The 21,017-nt window shown below is 36.4% G+C and overlaps 1 protein-coding gene across 3 annotated transcripts in view; it reads right to left on the reverse strand.

Annotated features, from left to right (window-relative positions):
• lnx2b (ligand of numb-protein X 2b) overlaps positions 1–21,017 on the reverse strand; it is a 67,696-nt gene that overhangs the window by 24,305 nt on the left and 22,374 nt on the right. For all 3 annotated transcript variants that reach the window (XM_028815845.2, XM_028815846.2, XM_028815847.2), the window contains 3 exons: positions 16,435–16,649; positions 13,451–13,647; positions 3,646–3,999 (listed from right to left, as the gene is read on the reverse strand). In XM_028815845.2, coding sequence (XP_028671678.1) covers positions 3,646–3,999; positions 13,451–13,647; positions 16,435–16,649 — 766 coding nt within the window. The remainder of the gene's footprint in view (positions 1–3,645; positions 4,000–13,450; positions 13,648–16,434; positions 16,650–21,017) is intronic.

Consider the following 21,017-nt stretch of genomic DNA (forward strand, 5'->3'; position numbering starts at 1 on the left):
TAAAATGACTTCAGCTAAAAAGTTGTGGGTTTTCTGAACTCAAATTTATCTGTTGCAGCATTACTGTAAGTCAGTCTTTCAAAGTTATATGCTCTCATATCACAGTGCTTACTCACATTAGGCTAGCTAAGAGACAACAATCAACCTAATATTCAAGCATTTGGATTATGGGAGAATCTGGGAAAATTGGAGCAAAACCATGCTAACCTGCCATACAAAGCATCTCACATTCTGTCAGGTCAGGTCAGGTTGGGGAGCATGCACTGGTACAGCACGTTTCCGCACCCTCCACATAATGAAACAACTCGGGATCCTGGTTGGCAATAACCCCCCCTAGGCAGACACGCGGTCCAGTCCCACCCTCCAAAAATGACCATCTATCTGCCGCAGCCAGGTGTTACGTGGGAATCCCCTTGGCCTGGTACAGCCACTCGGGTCCTCAACAATGAGGATCCCGTGAGCTGGATCACCCTCAGGGAATCAAGCCACATGGCCGCAGTGCCGTAACTGATGCTCCCTCACAATGCAGGTAATGTGTCTCATTGGGGACTGCATGAGCAACCGCTTATTCAACACAAAGTCAAAATCGCAGTACCCAAGGATTCTCCAAAGAGACACTGTACCGAAGGAGTTCAGTCTTCATCTCAGGTCAAATGATAGCGTCGATGTGTCATAACCATATAGCAAGACAGGAAGCACCAGGACTCTAAAGACTTGGAACTTCGTTATTTTGCATAGATATCGGAAGCACCACACACCCCTTTCCATTGACCTCATGACTCCAAGTGAGTCTACTGACTTCATAGGAAGAGTCACAAGAGACATGAATATCACTCCCGAGGTATGTAAATCTCTCAGCAAGGTCGATACTCTCTCTGCAGACAGACACAGACACACTGCTAACGGCTGTGCCCTAGACGTCATTAAAGGCCTGGATCTTGGTTTTTATCCAGGATACTGACAAGCCCAGAGACTCAGACTCCTCGCTCAGAGCTTCCATTGACTCTGCGAACATCATAGCATTGTCGGTAAAATCAAGATCAGTGACTCTTTCTTCACCAGTAGATGCCCTACAGCTGCTGGACCCCAAACCCTTGCCCCCAACACCCAGTCCATGCAAGCACTTAATAGAATATGAGCAAGAACACACCTCTGACGCACACCACAATCAACTGGGAAAAACACAGTACACTGGTGAAATTGTTTGGCTCATTGTGGAGCAGCTAGAAAATGTTCTCATTAATAATTCATATTCTCTTAAGTAAACATATGGCTTGAATAACAATTTTTGCTTGCAGGGTGGTACTAGTGGTTAGCTCTGATATCTTACAACTCCAAGTGTCTGGGCTAAACTTGGCATAGTTACTGTCTGTGCTTTGTTCTCCTGTATTTAGGATAAGTTCCCTCTGGGATCTCCAGCTACCTACAAAAGCCAAAGACCTGTTTCTTATGATAAACTGGATTGCTACGAGGCAGTGTGGATTATGCAATTACACTCTCAGATGACCACATTTCCCTTTTTGAACTGGTTCCTAACTTAAAACTCATGCCACCAAAATATGCCTATATACTTTGAAATGGAAAAAGAGTGATTATAAAATAGATGGATGAATCAATATTTTAAATGTCTTTACAAACAAGTAATTTATAGTACAGACTTGGAGTTGTCAAAATCTGTTGAGGACCTTGTGTTTTATATACCTCCATTTCTTCTATTGGTTATTAAATAATTTATGACCAATCTTAGACAATCATTTTTGAATTTTAATTAACAACTTTTAGTGTTATGTATTATTTCAGTATTCTTCAGTAGGAAGATTTATAGTTTGAGGATAATAGAACAAGAAAACTTAGAAAATGTATGCATTGCAAAACAGGTGTGCTTGGAAACTTAGTCAATTAATTTTAAAGCTGCGACATTTTCATTTTTTTAGTTACTTCATCAAAAAGCCAGTCATCACATTTGTGTTTATGAAATATTTTTGTAACAATAAATCATATTCAAAAATAACAGTAATAATAGAATGCAATTACATGTGTTAGTAGAGAATTAAAAACCTGCTCTTTAACAGAACTTACAATGTCATTTAGTTCAAAACAAACCTCAAGTATGCTTGTGGTGGCTCAGTAGCTTTCAGCAGATTCCAATTCAAGTAATGCAAAAATTGAATTGATTACTGTTCTGTTAGGTCTTAGGTACGGAGGGACTGTGAAGAATTGTAGTTTAAATTTCTTAAACATAACATTTTTAAAGGAAGTACTCGATACAGAGTTAAAATCTCAAAGTTTCAGCATAAAACTATGATTCTTTGGACCATGATGGCACATAGGTCTGGAGCTTTTCCAATAAATTACAGTGTCAGAGAAATTCTGAATCATTATATAGTGCAGATAATGCAGCAGTGAGGATGTTTTTAGTGTAGAATGCTGTATTTGTTCACTCTATGCTCGTATAATTTCTTTCTTTTTATAGTCAAGATAACTGACTTTTTCCCTTTTTTGGCCTTTTGAAGTTAACAAAGGAGATGTGAGCTGGAATACCAGCATTGTGCACGCCTCTCCTGGCATTTGGCTAACTTGGAGATCCATTTTGCCATCAGAAGCAGCTGTTGGACAGGTATAATAGGAAAATATACAAAATATACCGTACAAGTTTAAGTAACCTTACTCAAGGTCAATTTAAAACAGTAAACTTTGAAACAGTAAATTTGTAATTGAAGTTGCACATAAAGTTATTCTGTTAGAAGACAGACGATTTCACAAATTTGCTAACTGAAAATTTAAAAAAGTTGTCCGGCACAATCTGTTTGATATCTCAAAGAAATCAGAATTTCCACAAAACTAAAGCACAGTCAGCAAACTATTTCATATAACCATGCAGAGAGACATGGCAACAGCAGCAGGTTCTTTTTGCATTGTATGCAAAAGGACCTAACAAGTTTGCTGATGTACGGTTTACAAATTTTAGAAATGGGTAAAGTTTTTAGGATGCCCAGCAAACTACACTAAGCATATAATACACAGTATTACACCTTATGCATTGATAGCATCATAGGAGGTTTCTACCTCTAAATATTTCATCTTGCTTATGATTATTGCATTCAAGTTTCTATTTCACAAGTTTGGCAAAGTGATCCAGTGAAATAAAAACTCAAAGAATAATACTAAGCTACAGGAAACATGACAGGATGTTGTGCTGGTGCCTCACAGGTCCAGAATCCAACAGAGATCCTTGCTCATTTACTGCCTGGAAGGAGTGTGCATGTTCATGGCGGCTCTTCCTCTGGGTGCCCTGATTTTCTTCCCATATGTATGTTTCAAGTTAATGAGAATTCTAAACTGTCCTTTTCTGAATCAGTGTGTTTGTGTACCCTACAATAGACTGGCATCCCACTCACACCAAGCTCCCCTCTTGCATCCAGGATAGGCTGCAGCACCCTGCCACACTGTGCTAGATAAGCATGTTATAAAATGGATGTATGGATGGATCATTTTGCAGTAACTTATATAACTTACACCTAGAATACAAAGCTACCAGATTCCCAGAAACAACGTCTGCCTATTTTCACTGGTAACAACATTCTCAATGCCCCCAACCACCACAAATGCATCCTTTTTTTTTTTGAGGTGAACTAACATGTGTACCTGAATAATCTGTGCAGCAGTCTCTGGGGTCCCATGTCTTAGATCTTGACCATTAATGGCCAGCACCTTATCATTATTCTGAAGTTTTCCATCTTTAGCAGCCAAGCCCCCTGGCAGCAGATCAAGGACAAAAATCCCACACTCATCCGGCTTCCGGATCAACTTGATCCCCAGGGGCTCAGAACGATCCCGTTTGAGCAGGGTGACTTGAATTACTCTTCCCTGGTCAGATGGAGTGATGCGGTTGGAAAATCCTTTTTCTTGCATCACCACGAGATGCAGTACTGCACAAGGCCGGCGAAGCAGTTCAATGGCATGGCTGTGTAGCACGTTGGTCACATTGTCATGATTGACCTGCAATAGTGCAAAAATGTTAGTCAACATTATCAAGTAAATGAAATGTACTTTCCTGTAAATAATCATGTATAGATTCTTAAGTACATATTTATTTAATAGCTGTCCTAAATAATCATCTGAAGTACTTAAATACTTAAAAGTTGAGCAAGTCAAATGTGTTCAAATATTTAAAAAAAATATAATGTACGGAAATGGATAGTTAATTTTGGAAATAAAGATTTATTGACTAAAGAACTCAATGAGGAGGTAAATACATAGTTCCTTTATTGTAATGAAAATGTGTTTGGTTCCAGTAGGCAACATTAAACAACAAAATCTACTCTATATATATGAAATCCTAAGCATAAAAGTGCAATGATTTTTGTCACGTTGTTTGTCCCGCTTTAAATTGGTTTATTTAAAAACCTACATATATATGTTTGGTATCATTCTTTTCAGAATTTATCGAACTTTAATGTGATGCTGTTAGATTTTCAGATTCTTATTCCATTTTTTAAATTATAAGCTAAAAAATATCAAGAACTCACATTCCATGAGACAAGACTTTGTGCCAAGAGATTTAACCACGCCCGGGGCCAGAAATAAAAGACAAAGAGTAGGGCAGCTGCTGTGCAGGCTTTTAAATGTTCGAAGTGCCACGCAAGATCCAGATCACACAGCACGGCAGCAACAGCAAGCCAGCAGCTAATCTAGCAAAGAGGATGTTTAAAAAAAAAAAAAAACTATTTGTTTCCCATTGTATCACCGTTTAAGAGGGGATTTCAGAGGAGTGACCGGGTCTCCTTGGGGTGCTTTCAGCTCCCCTCTTCAAAACACGAGCGGCAGAGATGCGAAGTGGCTGGTGCGTAGCACAGGCCAGGCCGTTGGCAAGCGAAGCGAGCAGGGGTGAACCCCTAGTGTGCATATAATCAGACACACAGTTATTAAGTCAACTATGATGTAACTGATGCAAAGACATGCACATGCCAAAGCAAAAAATGTTTTTGATAAGCTTATTGTCTCAGAAGCATTGGATTTGCTGTGTGTTACATTCATTTGTTTTTCATTGATTCACATCAGATGTGGCAGGTACCCTTCTGTACATAGTATCTATTTATTCTTCCTACATACATTTTAAAGCTGATTGACTTTTCCAGTCTTTCATTTTTTAATGCAATTTTTACAATTTACTGTCATGTTGCACCAGAGTCTATAATGTCATCCTCAACCACAGTGTAGGCACCAACTTTGGATGTAATCTCAGTCTGCCACAAACCCACACATGCATACACACAAATCCTGTGTACACATGGGGATAACAAGAAAGCTCCAAAAACACCACAAGCAGACCAGAATTTGAACCCAATATTTATAAGGGGGCTAATTATACTTGTTAACTAAAGGAATACCACCTCATCGTGCATGACTCTTAATAACTAATAACTCTTACAGGCACCATTTTAATAAAAACATTCAACATGTGTGTCAATTCATGACCTTGAATGCAGGAAATGCATCCTTAAAGCTGTTACTTTGTACAAAAGGTGTTTTAACACCATAAGTATTACATGATTTTGTTGGCTTGAAAATTATGTCCAAGAGCAAGACAAAGCAACAAGACCCAGCTATTAAAAGCAGACTTCTCCAAAAAATGAGATGGCAGATAAAGTCAAACACACCTCTTGCACTCCACTATTCCATGGAGAGAGTACATCTCACGCCACCGCTGCAATCAAATCAAAAATACTGAATGAAACCACTTTAAACTTGCATCATTTTCTTTTAATAATAAATTGAGGCTATTATTACAGATACACATAGCATATTTTTTATTTCAGGTATTGTTCTATAACATGTTTGGCAGTCATTTTAAGGTGCCCTTTAATGACAAATATGGTTCAGAGATGCAGGATTTTTTACATGTTTTGCATATTACCTGAACTTTATATCATATGGCTATCCTTCAGCCATTTGTAGGCCAAAAGCTTGAATGCTAGAATGTTAAAATATGTAGTGATTACAGTGTCTTCACACCCAAAATCTACTTTTTTTAATGCACTCAGCACGTTTCCTGTCTGTATTGAGGAACTGTTTCAACCCATATTTTTTGGATCTGCACTGGTATCTGGAACATTACCGGGTTGAATTCCCATTACTGCCAAAGAGGATCATACTTTGTTGGGCCCTTAAGCAAGGCCCTTAACATGCAATTGCTCCAGGTGCACTGTATAATGGCTGACCCTGCACTCTGCAAAAACTAACAAATTCCTAATACAACAAATTGTATAAGGCAAACTTAAGAACAAAAAAAAAAAGAAAAAAAAGGGATCCACATTATGCTACATAATTTCACTTGTAATAATGACAGAAAATTTGTGGTTCAATGATGAACTCAATCAGCTCAATCATTACAAGGAATTCCATACTTTACAGGTGGGATGAGTGTCCTTTTTTCAGATATAGTGTTTTGCTGTCCTTGAGCATAATGTTTTATTGTGATCAAAAGTTCCACTTTCATCTAACTGCTCTTTTAAGAAAGCAGCGGTTTTCCTCTTTGTTACAATACCATGAACTACACCCTATTTAATCATTTTGCTTCTGGCCGATTCAAACATGTACATTGCCACCACGTGTACATTAGCTGTTACTCTGGAGACATTTGTACATCTTACATTGACGGTTGCTTTTAAAGAGTGAGGACTCTTAGCAAGGGCAGGATTAGTATTAAATGTCCTCTACTTATCAAAATGCAAAATATCAAAATGATCATCAACTGGAAGACATATTCTTCAGAAATAGTTGTAACTTTTTCTAGCATCCTGAAATATTGCCTCTTTTAATCTTGAGAAATCACTTATAAATAGGATACAATTTACTTTTGTGCACTTTGTGTTGTGAAAGAAAAGGCAGTTACAATGATAGCCAAATTTGTGTGTATGTATATAGTTTTAAATACAGAACAGCCAAACTCACATCTGACTGTCACCTCATTGACGTGATTGCCCGACTCTAGCATTTATCCTGGAGTTTCATATATTTACTCTCCACCCCCCTTCCAAAAAAAAAAATGGTTGGATCAGTGTGTTAAATAAAAGCATAACAATAAAAAAGTTTCTTTGTATATTATTCATTTAATCAGAGTCTCTATATCTTATTTTAAGTTACATGATTAAGTAATTCTGAAGGGTTCATAAATCTTTTCTGAGTCTTCTTTCTTTGCCAGACATTTTTTGGTCTATAAATAGGCTCAAATTAGGAACTTTTTACAATTATCGATAGACGTCATTTCCTTCTGTTGCTACATAAATAAATAAATAAATAAATAAATACTTTCATGAGAACAGCTTAATAAAGGCATCCACAGTAGAAGGTCCTATTGCATTTGAGATATGGTGTCAAGTTTACCGGCTTGTGCATGATTTCCCACTGAACACATTAATGCAAATGCAAACAGTCTGTGTTTGTATATTTCAATATGATGGGAACCAAACAGAAGATAAACATTAAAAGGTTCACAGGTTGTGTATAATACACAAAAAGTAAGCACTCTAGGCAGTAAGTAACACCCAAAAGTGATCAAACTACTCAGTACTTGGACACCACCATGACTCAGGCTATATTTTGCCTTAGGCCGCAGTGTTTAGGTAAGACATGTCAGAAGTGGGTATCATAAATCTGAATATACAAATTCAAATATGCATTAGCATGCAGAAAGGCATATAAATAAGGATATGAAATTTCTGGGCACTATAAACGGAGCTGTGCAAGATGGAGTGTAGATCATCTTGTGGGGAGAAAAAAAAAAAAGACAGAAATCCTTAAACAGAACAAACAAAAACCAATTGAGAGTCTGGAAATAATATTCAATATAGCTGAGTTTCATTACTGGGAAAGTAAGACAGAGTTAGGATAAGAGAGCACCACAAATACTCATACACAGGCCTGGCAGGGAGCCTAACTACATTTGCACGTTTCCTTTTCATCTGTGTGTGTGCGTGTGTGTGTGTGTGACTCACTTAAAAGGATTTTCATGTCCTGAATCATGGGAAAGACACTATGTTACAAAAGACGACTTTAACTCGACAAGATCAATTTGTAGGATTGAAGGGAAGTGACCTGTTTTCACAATGCTCTGCTATACAGTTTCAATCTTGGAAATAAATGTAGTTTGGTGAGGCATGTGAATACACGATAATTTGGACAAGCTGAACAGATTTTTGTAACTTCTGCTATTTACAACCTCTTCAGACACAGCACCAAAAAGCAAAGCATCCGCTTGCCATCCCGTATAGACTTGTAGGCCGTCTATCAGACTGCCACACATCAAGACTGAAATAATTACCCAGTTACAGTGTTTCAGATCTATGAAGAACTGAAAACAAAATCTACAGCTTTGTTTGGGTTTCATTCTTTGTAATCCAACAACAAACATGTATATATATATCTTTCATATGATGATTCAGATGCAACAGGCTCATTTAAAAATAAGAATCATAGCAAGCTACCAAAAGGTTGGTTTGATTTTATTGATTTATTTTATAAGATCATGAGGGGATGATGCTTGGCCACAGCAACATAGCCACGAATCTCTAGAAAGGAAAGTGGGAACAGAGAGAACATGTCTTTGAATTAAGGGTAGATCACAACAGAAAGTTAAAGGAGCAAAAACTGAAATGAATGAGCCCACCATTGAAAGAACTTGATTGGAGCAAATAATGTCAACTGTTTCTTTCAACCCAACCATTTTCTAGCCCTGCTTTATAACACGGGATGTACACTATAGGATTCAGATCTGAACATAAGTGAGGACATGGGACACCAGCCTAAGATGAACTATCCTGCTTAATAAATCATACAGAAGAAAATGGTGAGTAGGACAGGCTACACCTCCCCATTGTCATTGATTTTCATCTGCTAAATCGTTAACCTAGTGTAAATGCAGAGGTTTTAGCAACAATTAACCAATAGCTGTTGAGAATACACTTCAATAAAACTGATAATATCATACAGAAATTATACATTTAAATAATCCATTTTTGCTTTATTGTGGTAGTTTCAACTAAAAGCTTATTGGAAGCTTAAATTCACTAAATTACATTAAAAAGTGCATCACCTGGATGGATAGATGGATGGATGGATGGATGGATGGATGGACAGATACTTTACTCATCCCCTCAGGCAAATTCAGGTGTCCAGTAGCTCAAAACATCAGTAAAAATTGTAAAAAAAATATTTATAAAAGCAAGGAAAACAAAAAAATAAACAGTATAAGTGCAAATGGATCAATTGTTACAGTGTTGGAAGGTAGAGTGATGCCAGGTCATGAATCACTTGTATTGACAACAACATTATAAATCTCACAGCAGCAGGAACAAATGAATAGTATTCTCATTTGTTTTACACATAATAACCCATAGGAAGGTTATTTTAAAAGATTTGTAAACAAAATGATGCATCGAGCACCATCCATTCATTTTCACAATTTGCTTAATCAAACTTAATCCAATTTATAGTCGCAGGGCCAAAGCCTATACTGACAGCATTGGGAACAACACCTTAGACAAGTAAGCAATCTATTATGGAACTCACTCACACTAAAGGAAATTTGTTAACACACGTCTAAAAGATATATGAGGAAATCTTAAGTACCTACACAGACATGAGGAGAACATACAACCTTTACTTTGAATACTGGAGTTGGCCCACTCTCAAAAGCTGGCAGTTGTTCAAGCGGCATCTGATCATCTCAATCAAACACCAAGATACTCCGTGACTCCAGAGTGGACATAAATAATATTTACAAGCAAACCTGGACCTCAAGAGTATTCTAAACAGGGCAACTCACATTGCTTCTTTTAGGGACAAAAACTGTGGCAGCATGTAATGGGTGAAAGGATGAGAGTGCATCTATTCCCAGAGAAGCCATCTGTCGTCTGTGTCAAGTAAGCTTCCTGGAAAAGATGCAGTGACCAATGTAAGAAAAACATTTGGAAAACTGCAGTGTAATTCCTTCTTGGCAATGCCAGCCAAGCATCATGTGAACTCACTTCACAAAGCAAACCTAGACAGGAAGCTCCTTCTTCATATGGTATGCAAAAAGCCAACAACAGATATCTTTGCACAGTAAAGGGGGGTGGGGATCGGGGGAATAAAACGAAAACAATTCCCATGTCTGTTTAAATTTTAGCTGTATGACCTAAATACTTGTTCATATTTATTAAGATACACATCCTGCTTTCCATTTTCACAAGACCATGTTGTTTATAGTGGAGGCTAAACTTAAACATAAATAAATATTACCTTAGGTAATAGCAATCTGCTTTACAGAGCTACCACTGATCTCTTTCCACAACAAAGCCACATTCTCAATGCAGAGTGAGCATAACATTTAACAATATAAGATAATCTGATGTACCCAAATGATTTAAAAGGCACACATGGCTGACTGAAAGTTAAAGTGATGCAAGCCAGGAGAGCAGAAGACTGTGAAGACCACATTTCTGTCACATATGACTTCATTTCTTGCACCATGTTTCAATGATAATCTGACATCACCACAGCTCAGAGAAATGATAATACCACATGGTAAGGAAACAGAGATTCCTCAGGGAAAGGTTTCATTTCTCCTGGCTGCAATTTTTGCTGTAGGCAATAAAATGGTCCTATTTAATGGAATTTTCCTTCAAACAGAATGGTAAACCTTAAAGTGTGATTTTATTATACTATTAATACTGCATATGACATTTAACATACTGTACATAATTACGATGATACTCTGAATAGTCACTTTATTAGGAACGCCTGCCCATTCCATTGCCCACTGATTGCTCATTCAGTGACCACTTCATACCTACAGAGTGTTTACAGCAGATATGCAAGTACCAACCAATTGAAGAAGTGACACTTCAGTTACCATGGGCATGGTTGTGGGCAGCAGACATGCTGGTACAAGGGACAGCGATCCTACAGAAGTCTGACACAAAAAATGTTATGGCTGTACAGTATGTAGAATAGGCTACTACCAAAACAAAAATTATCCGGTCAGAGTTTGGAAATTTATAAAAAGGCTAATGAAGGCTTAGACTAACCATGCAGATTAGCAGATGGTCTACAGTAACTCATCACATCTTTTTTTTTTTTAATATTTTTATTTTATTAATTTTCATTGTAATCATTTCATACAAACAGATCCATTTATAACCCAACAAATTTGAAAACAAATCAAACCCCACCCCTGAGAAGGAGAGCTTAGCTAAAGAAAAATTTCTTTAAGCTTTTTAATAAGGCAACATTAGACAAAAGAAGGGGAGAAGTAAATATTTATCACATCTTAAATATTTATATAAAAAACAAATAGTTAAGTGATCATTTGCCATGGATAAGGTAAAACAGCAAATCATCCAAGTCAGTTTCAACACTATCAGTGTAGAGAAAAGCCAAGCAAAATGACACCTTTTATTGGCTAACTAGAAAGATTACAATATGCAAGCTTTCGAGGCAACTCAGGCCCCTTCTTCAGGCAAGGGGCCTGAGTTGCCTCGAAAGCTTGCATATTGTAATCTTTCTAGTTAGCCAATAAAAGGTGTCATTTTGCTTGGCTTTTCTCTACATTCATAGTGGCTAACACGGTACAACACCCTAGTACTAACACTATCAGTGAAAAGCAAAAAAGGCTCTGTTGAATAGGTTTCCAGGACAACAACAATGGCAAATGGAAAAATATTGCCTGATATGGCAAACCACAGTTCTAGCGGATTCATGCTGAAGGAAGGACCAGGATACAGCAACAATCATATCAATTCATTGATTCCTTACCCAAGGTGATATTTATGTAAGGTGAGGTTGACTATGTCATGTTTGAGATGTGTTTTCATAGCACATATTTTGGTCCCTTGATACTTTTGTTGTAACAGGATATATGAACATTGTTTCCGATCAACTGCATCCTTTCTTGACAGCAGCATACCCATTTGCAAACTGACTTTTTTTTAGCAGGATAACACTCCATTCTAAATGGCTAAGTTAGTCCTGGAACAGTTCCAACAAAACAATATTAAATACTTTTTAATGTAGCCATCTCCCTAGGCACCAGACCTCAATCCACTACATTGATGGCATAAGATAGAATAAGTTACTCTGAAGTCAGCATGGAAGAGCACCCCCACTGAATGAGTTTTGCTTCAATTATGTCAGCTTGTTGGGAATGCAAGTCAGAGTCCAACTCATTATTAGAAGGGCATGCCTAATTAGACGATCAATCAGTTCATATTTATAATAAATGGTTTATGTGGAGATTTGATTGAAGAATTCTAGCTACAGTTGGTGGGTGTATATTTGTTTATTAAGGGTAGAGTCCAGACTGGTCACAGATACTTTGAGGATATTATCTGGCTCTTTTATAGTCTGTGCTAAAGTAAAATAAACCAACAAAGACTGCAGATCACTGGAAGAGCATTTTATAGCTGCATAAACTACAGTATTAGGTTTTAAATTAATCTAGAGATAAACAAAAAGTAATGTTAAGGATACAACCAAGACTGGGAAAACTATGTAGCCTGTTCACCTAAACTTGATTGGGACAGTCTCCATAAGCGTGAGTGAAAGACTGAATGAACTATATTTGCATCTTGAGATATTAGTACAGAATTTGTTTTATGCACACTACTGGACAATAAATGGCAACTCAGTTGGTTCCTGAGCTGTTTATTTTTGTCATTGTCTAGGTTATTTGTCATAATAAAATAGACACAATGTCTTAATATTAGCATTCAATATATTTAAGACCAGTTACCGGACAATGTATGCCTCCATTCAATTTGGAAGAAAACAAAAAAAAACAAAAAACAGAAGGACAACTTACCTCAAACCTAAAACCATTTTTCAATCTTAATTATGTATGGTTAACTGCTAACTTTTTGCATGAGACAAGGGTATGTTTTTTTTTTGTTTTTTTTTTGTTAGGGCAAGACAATTGGTTATGCATTGCTTTTCTTTCCCAAAGAAAATTCACCATATTTAGCACAAATTTTTAACCAAAGTGTTTAAAAAATTTAACAGTTCCATAGATCATTAATGCACAGTAGTACTCAACGTAAGCAAAAAATAATGATGTATGTGTACAGATGACAATTATTACACAACTAAAGTACTTGGACTTTAACGGACCCACTACAGCTTGTACAAACAAAAAATATCTACTTATTTTTAGTTTTGTGGAAGAAGATAAACAGAAAGATTGCTCTGACATTCAGAACCAGTTACACTCTCTTAGATATGTACAGGAAATGCATTACTTTCTACAGGGTGATAAAGCAGCAGGACTGGGAAATAGCAATCCACCAGCCTAGGAGAATGTAACAGGCCTCCCCTTCAGGATTTTCTATTGAGGAACCAAACACTTGTTCTCACTGTAACCAACTTATTGATTCCTAAACACCTATGTATAACCTACTCTGTTCCTTCACCTTACCTCCAGTATATGATCACCAGGAGCAAGTCTTCCATCGCGAGCAGCAAGAAAATTCTTAAGAACTTCCTGAATGACTATGTTTCCCAGAGGGGTGTCCTTTCCACCCACAATACGTAGTCCCAGTATTTCATCTGGGTTATCTCGATGAATTTCAATGGTGTTTGTTTCAGCTACCAGACTTGATCTGTGATGGAAATCTGAAAAGAAACAAAAAAAAGCTTGATCAGTTCAGAGAAACTGTATGCCTGAAAACCAAGCATAAAACACACTGCCAGTGCCGTAAACAGCTATTTGATACAGAACTCTTTACGTGCTTTAAAAAGCAAATTATCACATTACAGTCTAGGAAACCATTCAAATGTAACAAACATACTGCCTGTAAAGGGGTGAATTTATTTAAACCAAAAACATACATCAGTAGGTTCAGCGTACTTTCAAAGAATGATAATATCAATCTCCCATTACAACAAAGAATTAGAAATTCATTTGGGATGAAAAAAATGCAGTCAAAACAGAGCTTCACCAACACAAAAAGGAAATAAATTCTTAGTCTATGTGGGCACTTCATCAAATAGTTTTAAATCTATAAAATGTATTTCAAATTCCACAATGCTGGACTATGCCAGATCTCTAAAAAGGGATTGACAAGAAGCCCTTGAGAAGATCAGATATTCTAAGTAGCTTCTATACCTTGGGTAACAGAAAATACATTTAAATAAGGCTACAGTTTTTAGGGAGTATCTGTATTACACAATAATATACCTATTAAATTACTCCCAATGTCATATTTATAAAGATACAACAACAGATTTTCCCCACCCAATTTTACATTCTAGCTAAAAGCTAGAAATAATATCCATCCATCAATATATTCTGAAATCACATTTTCCCATCTCAGACACAGCAGAGGCAAAGCAGCAACCAACTCTGACTGGGACACCAGTTAATCACTAGACATATTTTCTTATGGTGGATCAGTTTAGAGGGACCAATCAGCCCAACAAACATATCTTTTGGAGAAATATACATTTGTCTGAAAGATATATTATATTGATCGAGAGACTCTAATATGAACATCATCATTTTAAGCTAATGTAAAAATAAAATGGTGAAACAAGCTGCAGAAGTAATTCAGAATGTACTTGCTTTAACTAAACAGAACAAAACACTTTTTATTCTTATATCTATTTCCTAACTGATATTTTTAATATTGTATAAAAAAACGGCTACATTAGAGTTAGTTTCTTGATTATGTCAGGCAATGAGTTATAGAGGCTAAAGAAATGAACTCTACACCATACGGTTGCTGACTCAGTTTCCAGCTGACTGAAAGTGTGACACTAAGTAAATCCAATTAACCTGCCTATGCTTCCACTGTACTTATAACGTGCCTTAGAAAGGCATTTTATAAATAAAATGCCACCCCATATCAAAACTCATTTGCTTGTTCCTAGATCATTGCATTCCTGCTTTCAGGATTGATATTATCAATTAACCCCAGCCATAGAACATTTTTAATTACAGAAACCAAGTGGTTTTCCTTCAGAACAGTGGAAATGGGTATGTTGTGAATATTTAACAATCTCACACCACATGTCAGTAAGGTAGACATGTCCAGTGTGATTATAATAAATAATAACTGTCTTCTAGAAGTATTTATCTTTCACTTTATTTCCTGCCTTCTTGAGAATGTATACTGTAGACATGTATTAATAACTATTCTGTTCATTTTTGTAATATTTTACTTTTTAACGCAATATGCTATCAAATGTGGGAAGTGCTTTGACCATTCCTCATTGAATGCAAAACAACTTAGTGAGCTATCAACCAATGAAGACAGAATAAGAAAATATGTAAGTAAGCCTGACATCAAGGCATCGATTATCTGCCGTGCTGTGCAGCCCACACTTTTCTGTTTAACCTATAATACTCTTTAGCTTAAGTGTCTGATTGGTTTAGTTGGCCCACTGAGCTGAGCAAAATTGATGCAAAAAGCACCGAGGGCACACACAGAAGGCAAAGTCCCCAAACGAGAATATCTAACTCTTGTAAATATCAGCAGATATAGTAAAGATCTTTCCAAAACTAGAGTTACAACAATTTGCAAGAGTTTATTTAAGAGACTGAATGATAGTTATGTGTGAATAATATAACCCACCATTCTCTCTGCTTACATATGTCTTATAGAGCTTATACAACAAGTCTTTACACTGTAGCTTCTCTGAGCCAATCCATTTTATAAGCAGACATTATGAGAAAGTTCCAAAGGGAGGTGATCACACATAATTTTGTGGAGACCACTACCCAAGAGTGGTACAGCAAAATGTTTGAATATTGAGAAGGGCAACTGAGAAAAATTGCCCATGTTATATAAAAAATTTAAGGCAAAAAATAAGTAAATAAATGAGGAAGGGTATTAGACTACCAGAGCAGTATGCATGTAGCAATGCAATCTAATGTTTAGTAATTTAAAAACATACAAGAAAGCTAAATACAGAAGCTATAGTTTTCCCTATAAACACTAACCATAACAAGCTCAATTAAATGTCAAGAACACGGGAGGCTACAGATGCCAGTTAAACTGCAGTTTTGCATAATGCCAAACTGAATCTTTAGCATAAAAGAAGCATGTTACCAAGTAGTCATAATAAAAGAAATGAACTTATCATAGGCTACAAAAAAAAAACACACCTTTCCTCCTAGTAAAAACCATTTATCCAGTCAGTGACAGTTCATGCAACTTTGCAATTTCAGTCTATTTGTTCATATCTGAAATCTCATTTTTAATCGCTAGGACAAGAATGGATAAATCTCACATGGAAGTAAATCAGAAAAACAGTTAACTGAACTCTCTTTCAGTGCACTACACTTCCATAAGAAATTTTTATAAATAGAAAACATGCAAGCCAGAAAGTTCTTTGCCTTCCATAAAAGGTTATCATGATAGCAGGGTAATTTAATTATATAAATAGACAATTATTTACCATCTTCACTTTCTTCAAAGGCCGGATTGACCATCCCAGCATCAGATGTAATTAGAGGCCCTACAGCAGAAGTCCCAGAAAAAGGTGCAGAGGACGACTGGAGAGAAGGAGCATCCAAAACTAGATCCCGATCACATTTTAGATGTTTTACTTCATGCCACTGGGGTTTTTTCTTCCTCTCAGTTTCTTCATGCACTTTCCTAAATCCTGGGCATCTAAAAAGCAATCAGAATATCATTGGCATAAGTTGAATGACAAATGACAAATTACTGAGGTATACGAATACCAAAAATTACTACGGCTCAGCCAAATCAAACATTAATGGAATTCTAACTTCATAAACACTGAAGAAGATTTCAGGCGTTTTCAAACATAGCCAAAATTGAAGCCATTCACTTGAGTATTAATTGCCTATGGATGGAGACACTCCCTAATAAATGACTGCATCAAAATTTCACTACCTATACAATCATTTTCTTAGAAAATGAAACAAAAAAAAAAAACCCTGCTCAGGTACAGTAATTAATTTGTCTGCATGATTATTCTTCCTATTACAGCAAGATGTTAACTTTTAATCCCTTAAAGTTATCTGGTATTGAATAGCATATAAAGGACTTGGAATATTGCATTAAAAAATAAAATCAAAAAAGAAACCCCCACTACCACCACCCATGTCCTTCAAATAAAATTGATAACCACACACCATACATACACTTATTCAATAGACATCAATAACTAACAAAAGAACAACATTCATAAAGTTTTTTTTAGGAAAAAAGGTAACTGATCCCCATATTAAACTGAATTTTTTGGTACCCTTTCTAAGGAGCCAGTACCTAATTAGCACTATGCAATGAGGCGTTAGACAACATTTGATATTAATAATCCATTAGCATGTTGGTACAAGAAATAAATCTGTAGAAGCCCTGTACAGGTTTGGGCCCTGCCTTCCAATTCTTTCAAGAGACTGCAGCCCCAATGCATATTACTATGCATGCACAGTAGATGTGAAGAACTCCGTTCCAAAATTCATTCAAATTTCTTTCATAAAGTTTTTTCGTAATTTCCTTAAATGTCTTAGTGTTACAGAATGTTTGCAAGGTAAAGGACAAGCACTATGACAAACAGCAGTCACTTTCACAAGTAAAGACTGAAATCAGAGTAAAGTAAAAACTGTTAATCAGAGAATTAACTGGGGTGGACATGTTCATAATGAAAATAATGTGAATTAATTTCCTGAATTAATAATGTTCACACATTACAGTACCAGACTGTGAAGGCAACTACAGGGCAGGGATCCTGCTTCTTTGCCTCATTACACAATACATTTTCAGGATCTTTAGATTGTGGTTATATATGATCACATCTTTTTCTGATCCCTAAGCCTAAATGGAGAGCAGCTCCTTCAGCGGATAGTCAGAGCTCTAAAACTGCTAACCTTTAAAAACAAACATATTTAGATTTCCAGCATGCAGGTTTATGAAAACTCTCAAGCTTACCTCAGCTTGACATCACTGAACCAGTGGTCTAAGATAATTACTACATGTGGCTATTGTGATGTTTTACATGCTTTTTCAAAAAAGTACAACCTTTGTTGACACATAACTCAAACCAAGAGGCGAGTTGTGAAATTGCCAGGTTAAATTTACCTGAAATATTGATTCTGGCATTCATTTACATACATCCTTGAACCAGTAATTTAATGAAAAATTCTTGGGTAGCACTTACATAAGTATGCAGTCAGGGGTGAAGACTAAAATGATAACATTGTTTTACAGTCCAGAAATGTATTGTAGATTAGAATTTGTATGAACTGTTATATTTTTGGGCAAGCACCACAGTTAGCTCAACCACCTCACAGCTTCAGGGACAGTAGTATGACGCATGGATCAATTAGTCTCTGTAGATTTTGCATGTTCCGCAATTAGTGTTGGATTAGTACTAAAATATTGACTGCAGTATTGATACCAGCTTTCAGACCTAAGTTCCAGTGACAAAAAACTGAAGCAAATAACCGATAACTACCCACAACCCCATCCTACACTGCACACCTCTCCACCTCTCTGACCATCTCCATATTAGCACATGTGCCCCTTAAGGCTGTGTACTTTACCCCCTACTTAATTCCTTGTACAACAATGACTGTAGGTCCACCGATCCTTCAGTTAAAATCATTACGTTTGCTGATGACACCACCATTATTGGTCTAATTACCAATAAGAACGAAACACTTAATAGAAAAGAGGTGTCTCATCTTGTTTCTTGGTGTGTTTCCAGCAACCTAGTGGTCAATACCTCTAAAGACAGTGGAAATGGTTGTTGATTTTCACGAACAGAAGTTACAACCTCTCCCACTAGAAATTAATTATTCTGCAGTCAATATGGTGGAATCCTTCAAATTTTTGGGCACAGCTATCAAAAACACTCTCAGCTGGGAGATTAATAGCATCTACATCACTCAAAAGGCACAGCAGAGATTGTACTTCTTATGCCAACTAAAGAAATATTTCCCAGCCAATCCTAGATCAATTTTACAAAGCCATAATTAAAAGTGTAATCACATTATCCATTGTTGTCTGGTTTAGTTCAGCAACGGCACACTCCAAAAATAAATTACAGAGTGTTGTGAGTTCTGCTGAGAAAATAACTGGCTGTATCCTTCCATCTGTTGCAGACCTGTATACATCTCGTGTCACTAGCCATGTCAAAAGGATCGCCACAGACTCATCTCACCCTGCTCATCGCTTATTCCATAAATTCCCTTCTGGTAAATGCTTCAGGTCAATTAAACTAAAACTAACAGACACCTCAGTAGTTTCTTTCCCAGAGCCACAGCCCTGTCAAACCAGTAACAAAGCCTTTGAATATTCATGCATTCTGTCAGATACTGTATGAATGTGTGTGCATGTGCATACACAATACACACTCACTATCACATCATCATTTGCACATCTCCTTTATAATTGTACTATTCTGCAAACTTGTATAGGGTTTTTCTTTTTAACGTATACTATTTATGTTGTTTGTATCTGATGTTGTGTTCTGTTATAAGTAACTCCAAATCTACTAAGTCAAATTGCTGTACATGAAGTACTGGCGAATAAAAGTGATTCTGATTCGGATTCTGACAAAGCCTTCCTACTTCGCTACAATCTACAGTTTACCTTTGAATTCTGAATTCATTGAAATTTGCTATTTCCCGCAAAGTCTTGAAATTGTATGTTGGAAAGAAGGGGTAGGGTATGATGGTTTGTCCACCGCAGAGTCTAACAGCTTATCTTAACAAAAACAGGCTTCCATTTTCATCCTGTATTCCTTTAATAGTATTCCAGGCAATTTCCTCTTTCATAAAGTTTGTAAAATATCCAACAGAAATTCATTTTGAAAAAAATTAGTTCCTATATATTTCATAGGCAACACTGCAGGTTACCAATTATTCAATTAAAAACAATGCTTAACTCCATTAGTTCATTTTTGTCAATCAAAGGTCATAACTCAAGGTATGTTCATTATTACAACGAAAGCAGATTTTCTGCCTGAGCAATATGTAAACATTTACACATTTAATTCTTCAAATGTTCAGTTCCTGCTACCTCCACTCCAACTTTTTGTAGAGTTTTACACTACTTGAAGATTATTACAAAAACAGACTAAAGCTTGAAGCCATGACAAGGATTCCAGATATGCATGTTATGTGAGAAGTGAGAGCTGTCACATGCAGCATTTTGACAGCTGGGATGCCAGGGTTAACACTGAAGCCTATAACATCAGCAGTGTTGGCCTTTATGGAGACGCCAATAGCAAAGCCAAATATTAGATACAGCTGGCAAAAAATGAGAAGCATTCAGTCATAAGCCAGCATCACAAAAAAAAAAAAGCAGCATTCACTGTTAACATTGATTAAAGCAATATTAAGGCTCTAACACACATTTTTAAATTAAGACTTTCAGTAATGTAACAGATAAGCAAAACAGAAAATGCACACTTTGATAATAAAATAATAAATGAGATTTTGAGTATATTGAGCACACATACATACTGAAAAAGTATAGACTATACACTGTAACAAAAACGCCTTATGTGAGAGAACAAAACATGTTATAGTGTGCAGTGTATGAAAACATGGTGAAGTCAGAGTGCAGGCAAAAATTTGCAGAAAAATGACTAATGCATTCATTTTCAATGCCTACTCTCCATCGATCATTGCCAATCCTCATTTTATATCACACTTTGTAAGGAGTGTGGTAAACAAAGCTTATTACAATAGTGGAATTAGATGGCATAGTCAAAAAGATCACAGACTCATCCTACAGTATACTCAAGGGGACAACAATGGATTAAGTGAAGCGTCACCGAATGAACATGCCATTTCAAAATGGAATTTGCAGAATGCAGTATAGCTTGAATTTGAACGTTGCAATCAGACATTGGAAGTGGGCTAATGTGAAATTTATTGATGTAGTTACTTATAATTTATGAAGTGTCAGTTAATTTTTAAACCAGATGGCAGTCTACCAGAATAGAGAGTATACTGCACATATTTTACATGCGGTATTTATAACACACCAAAAGCACTAAAAGCT

Source organism: Erpetoichthys calabaricus, chromosome 12 (assembly GCF_900747795.2).
Source record: "Erpetoichthys calabaricus chromosome 12, fErpCal1.3, whole genome shotgun sequence".
NCBI lineage: Eukaryota > Metazoa > Chordata > Cladistia > Polypteriformes > Polypteridae > Erpetoichthys > Erpetoichthys calabaricus.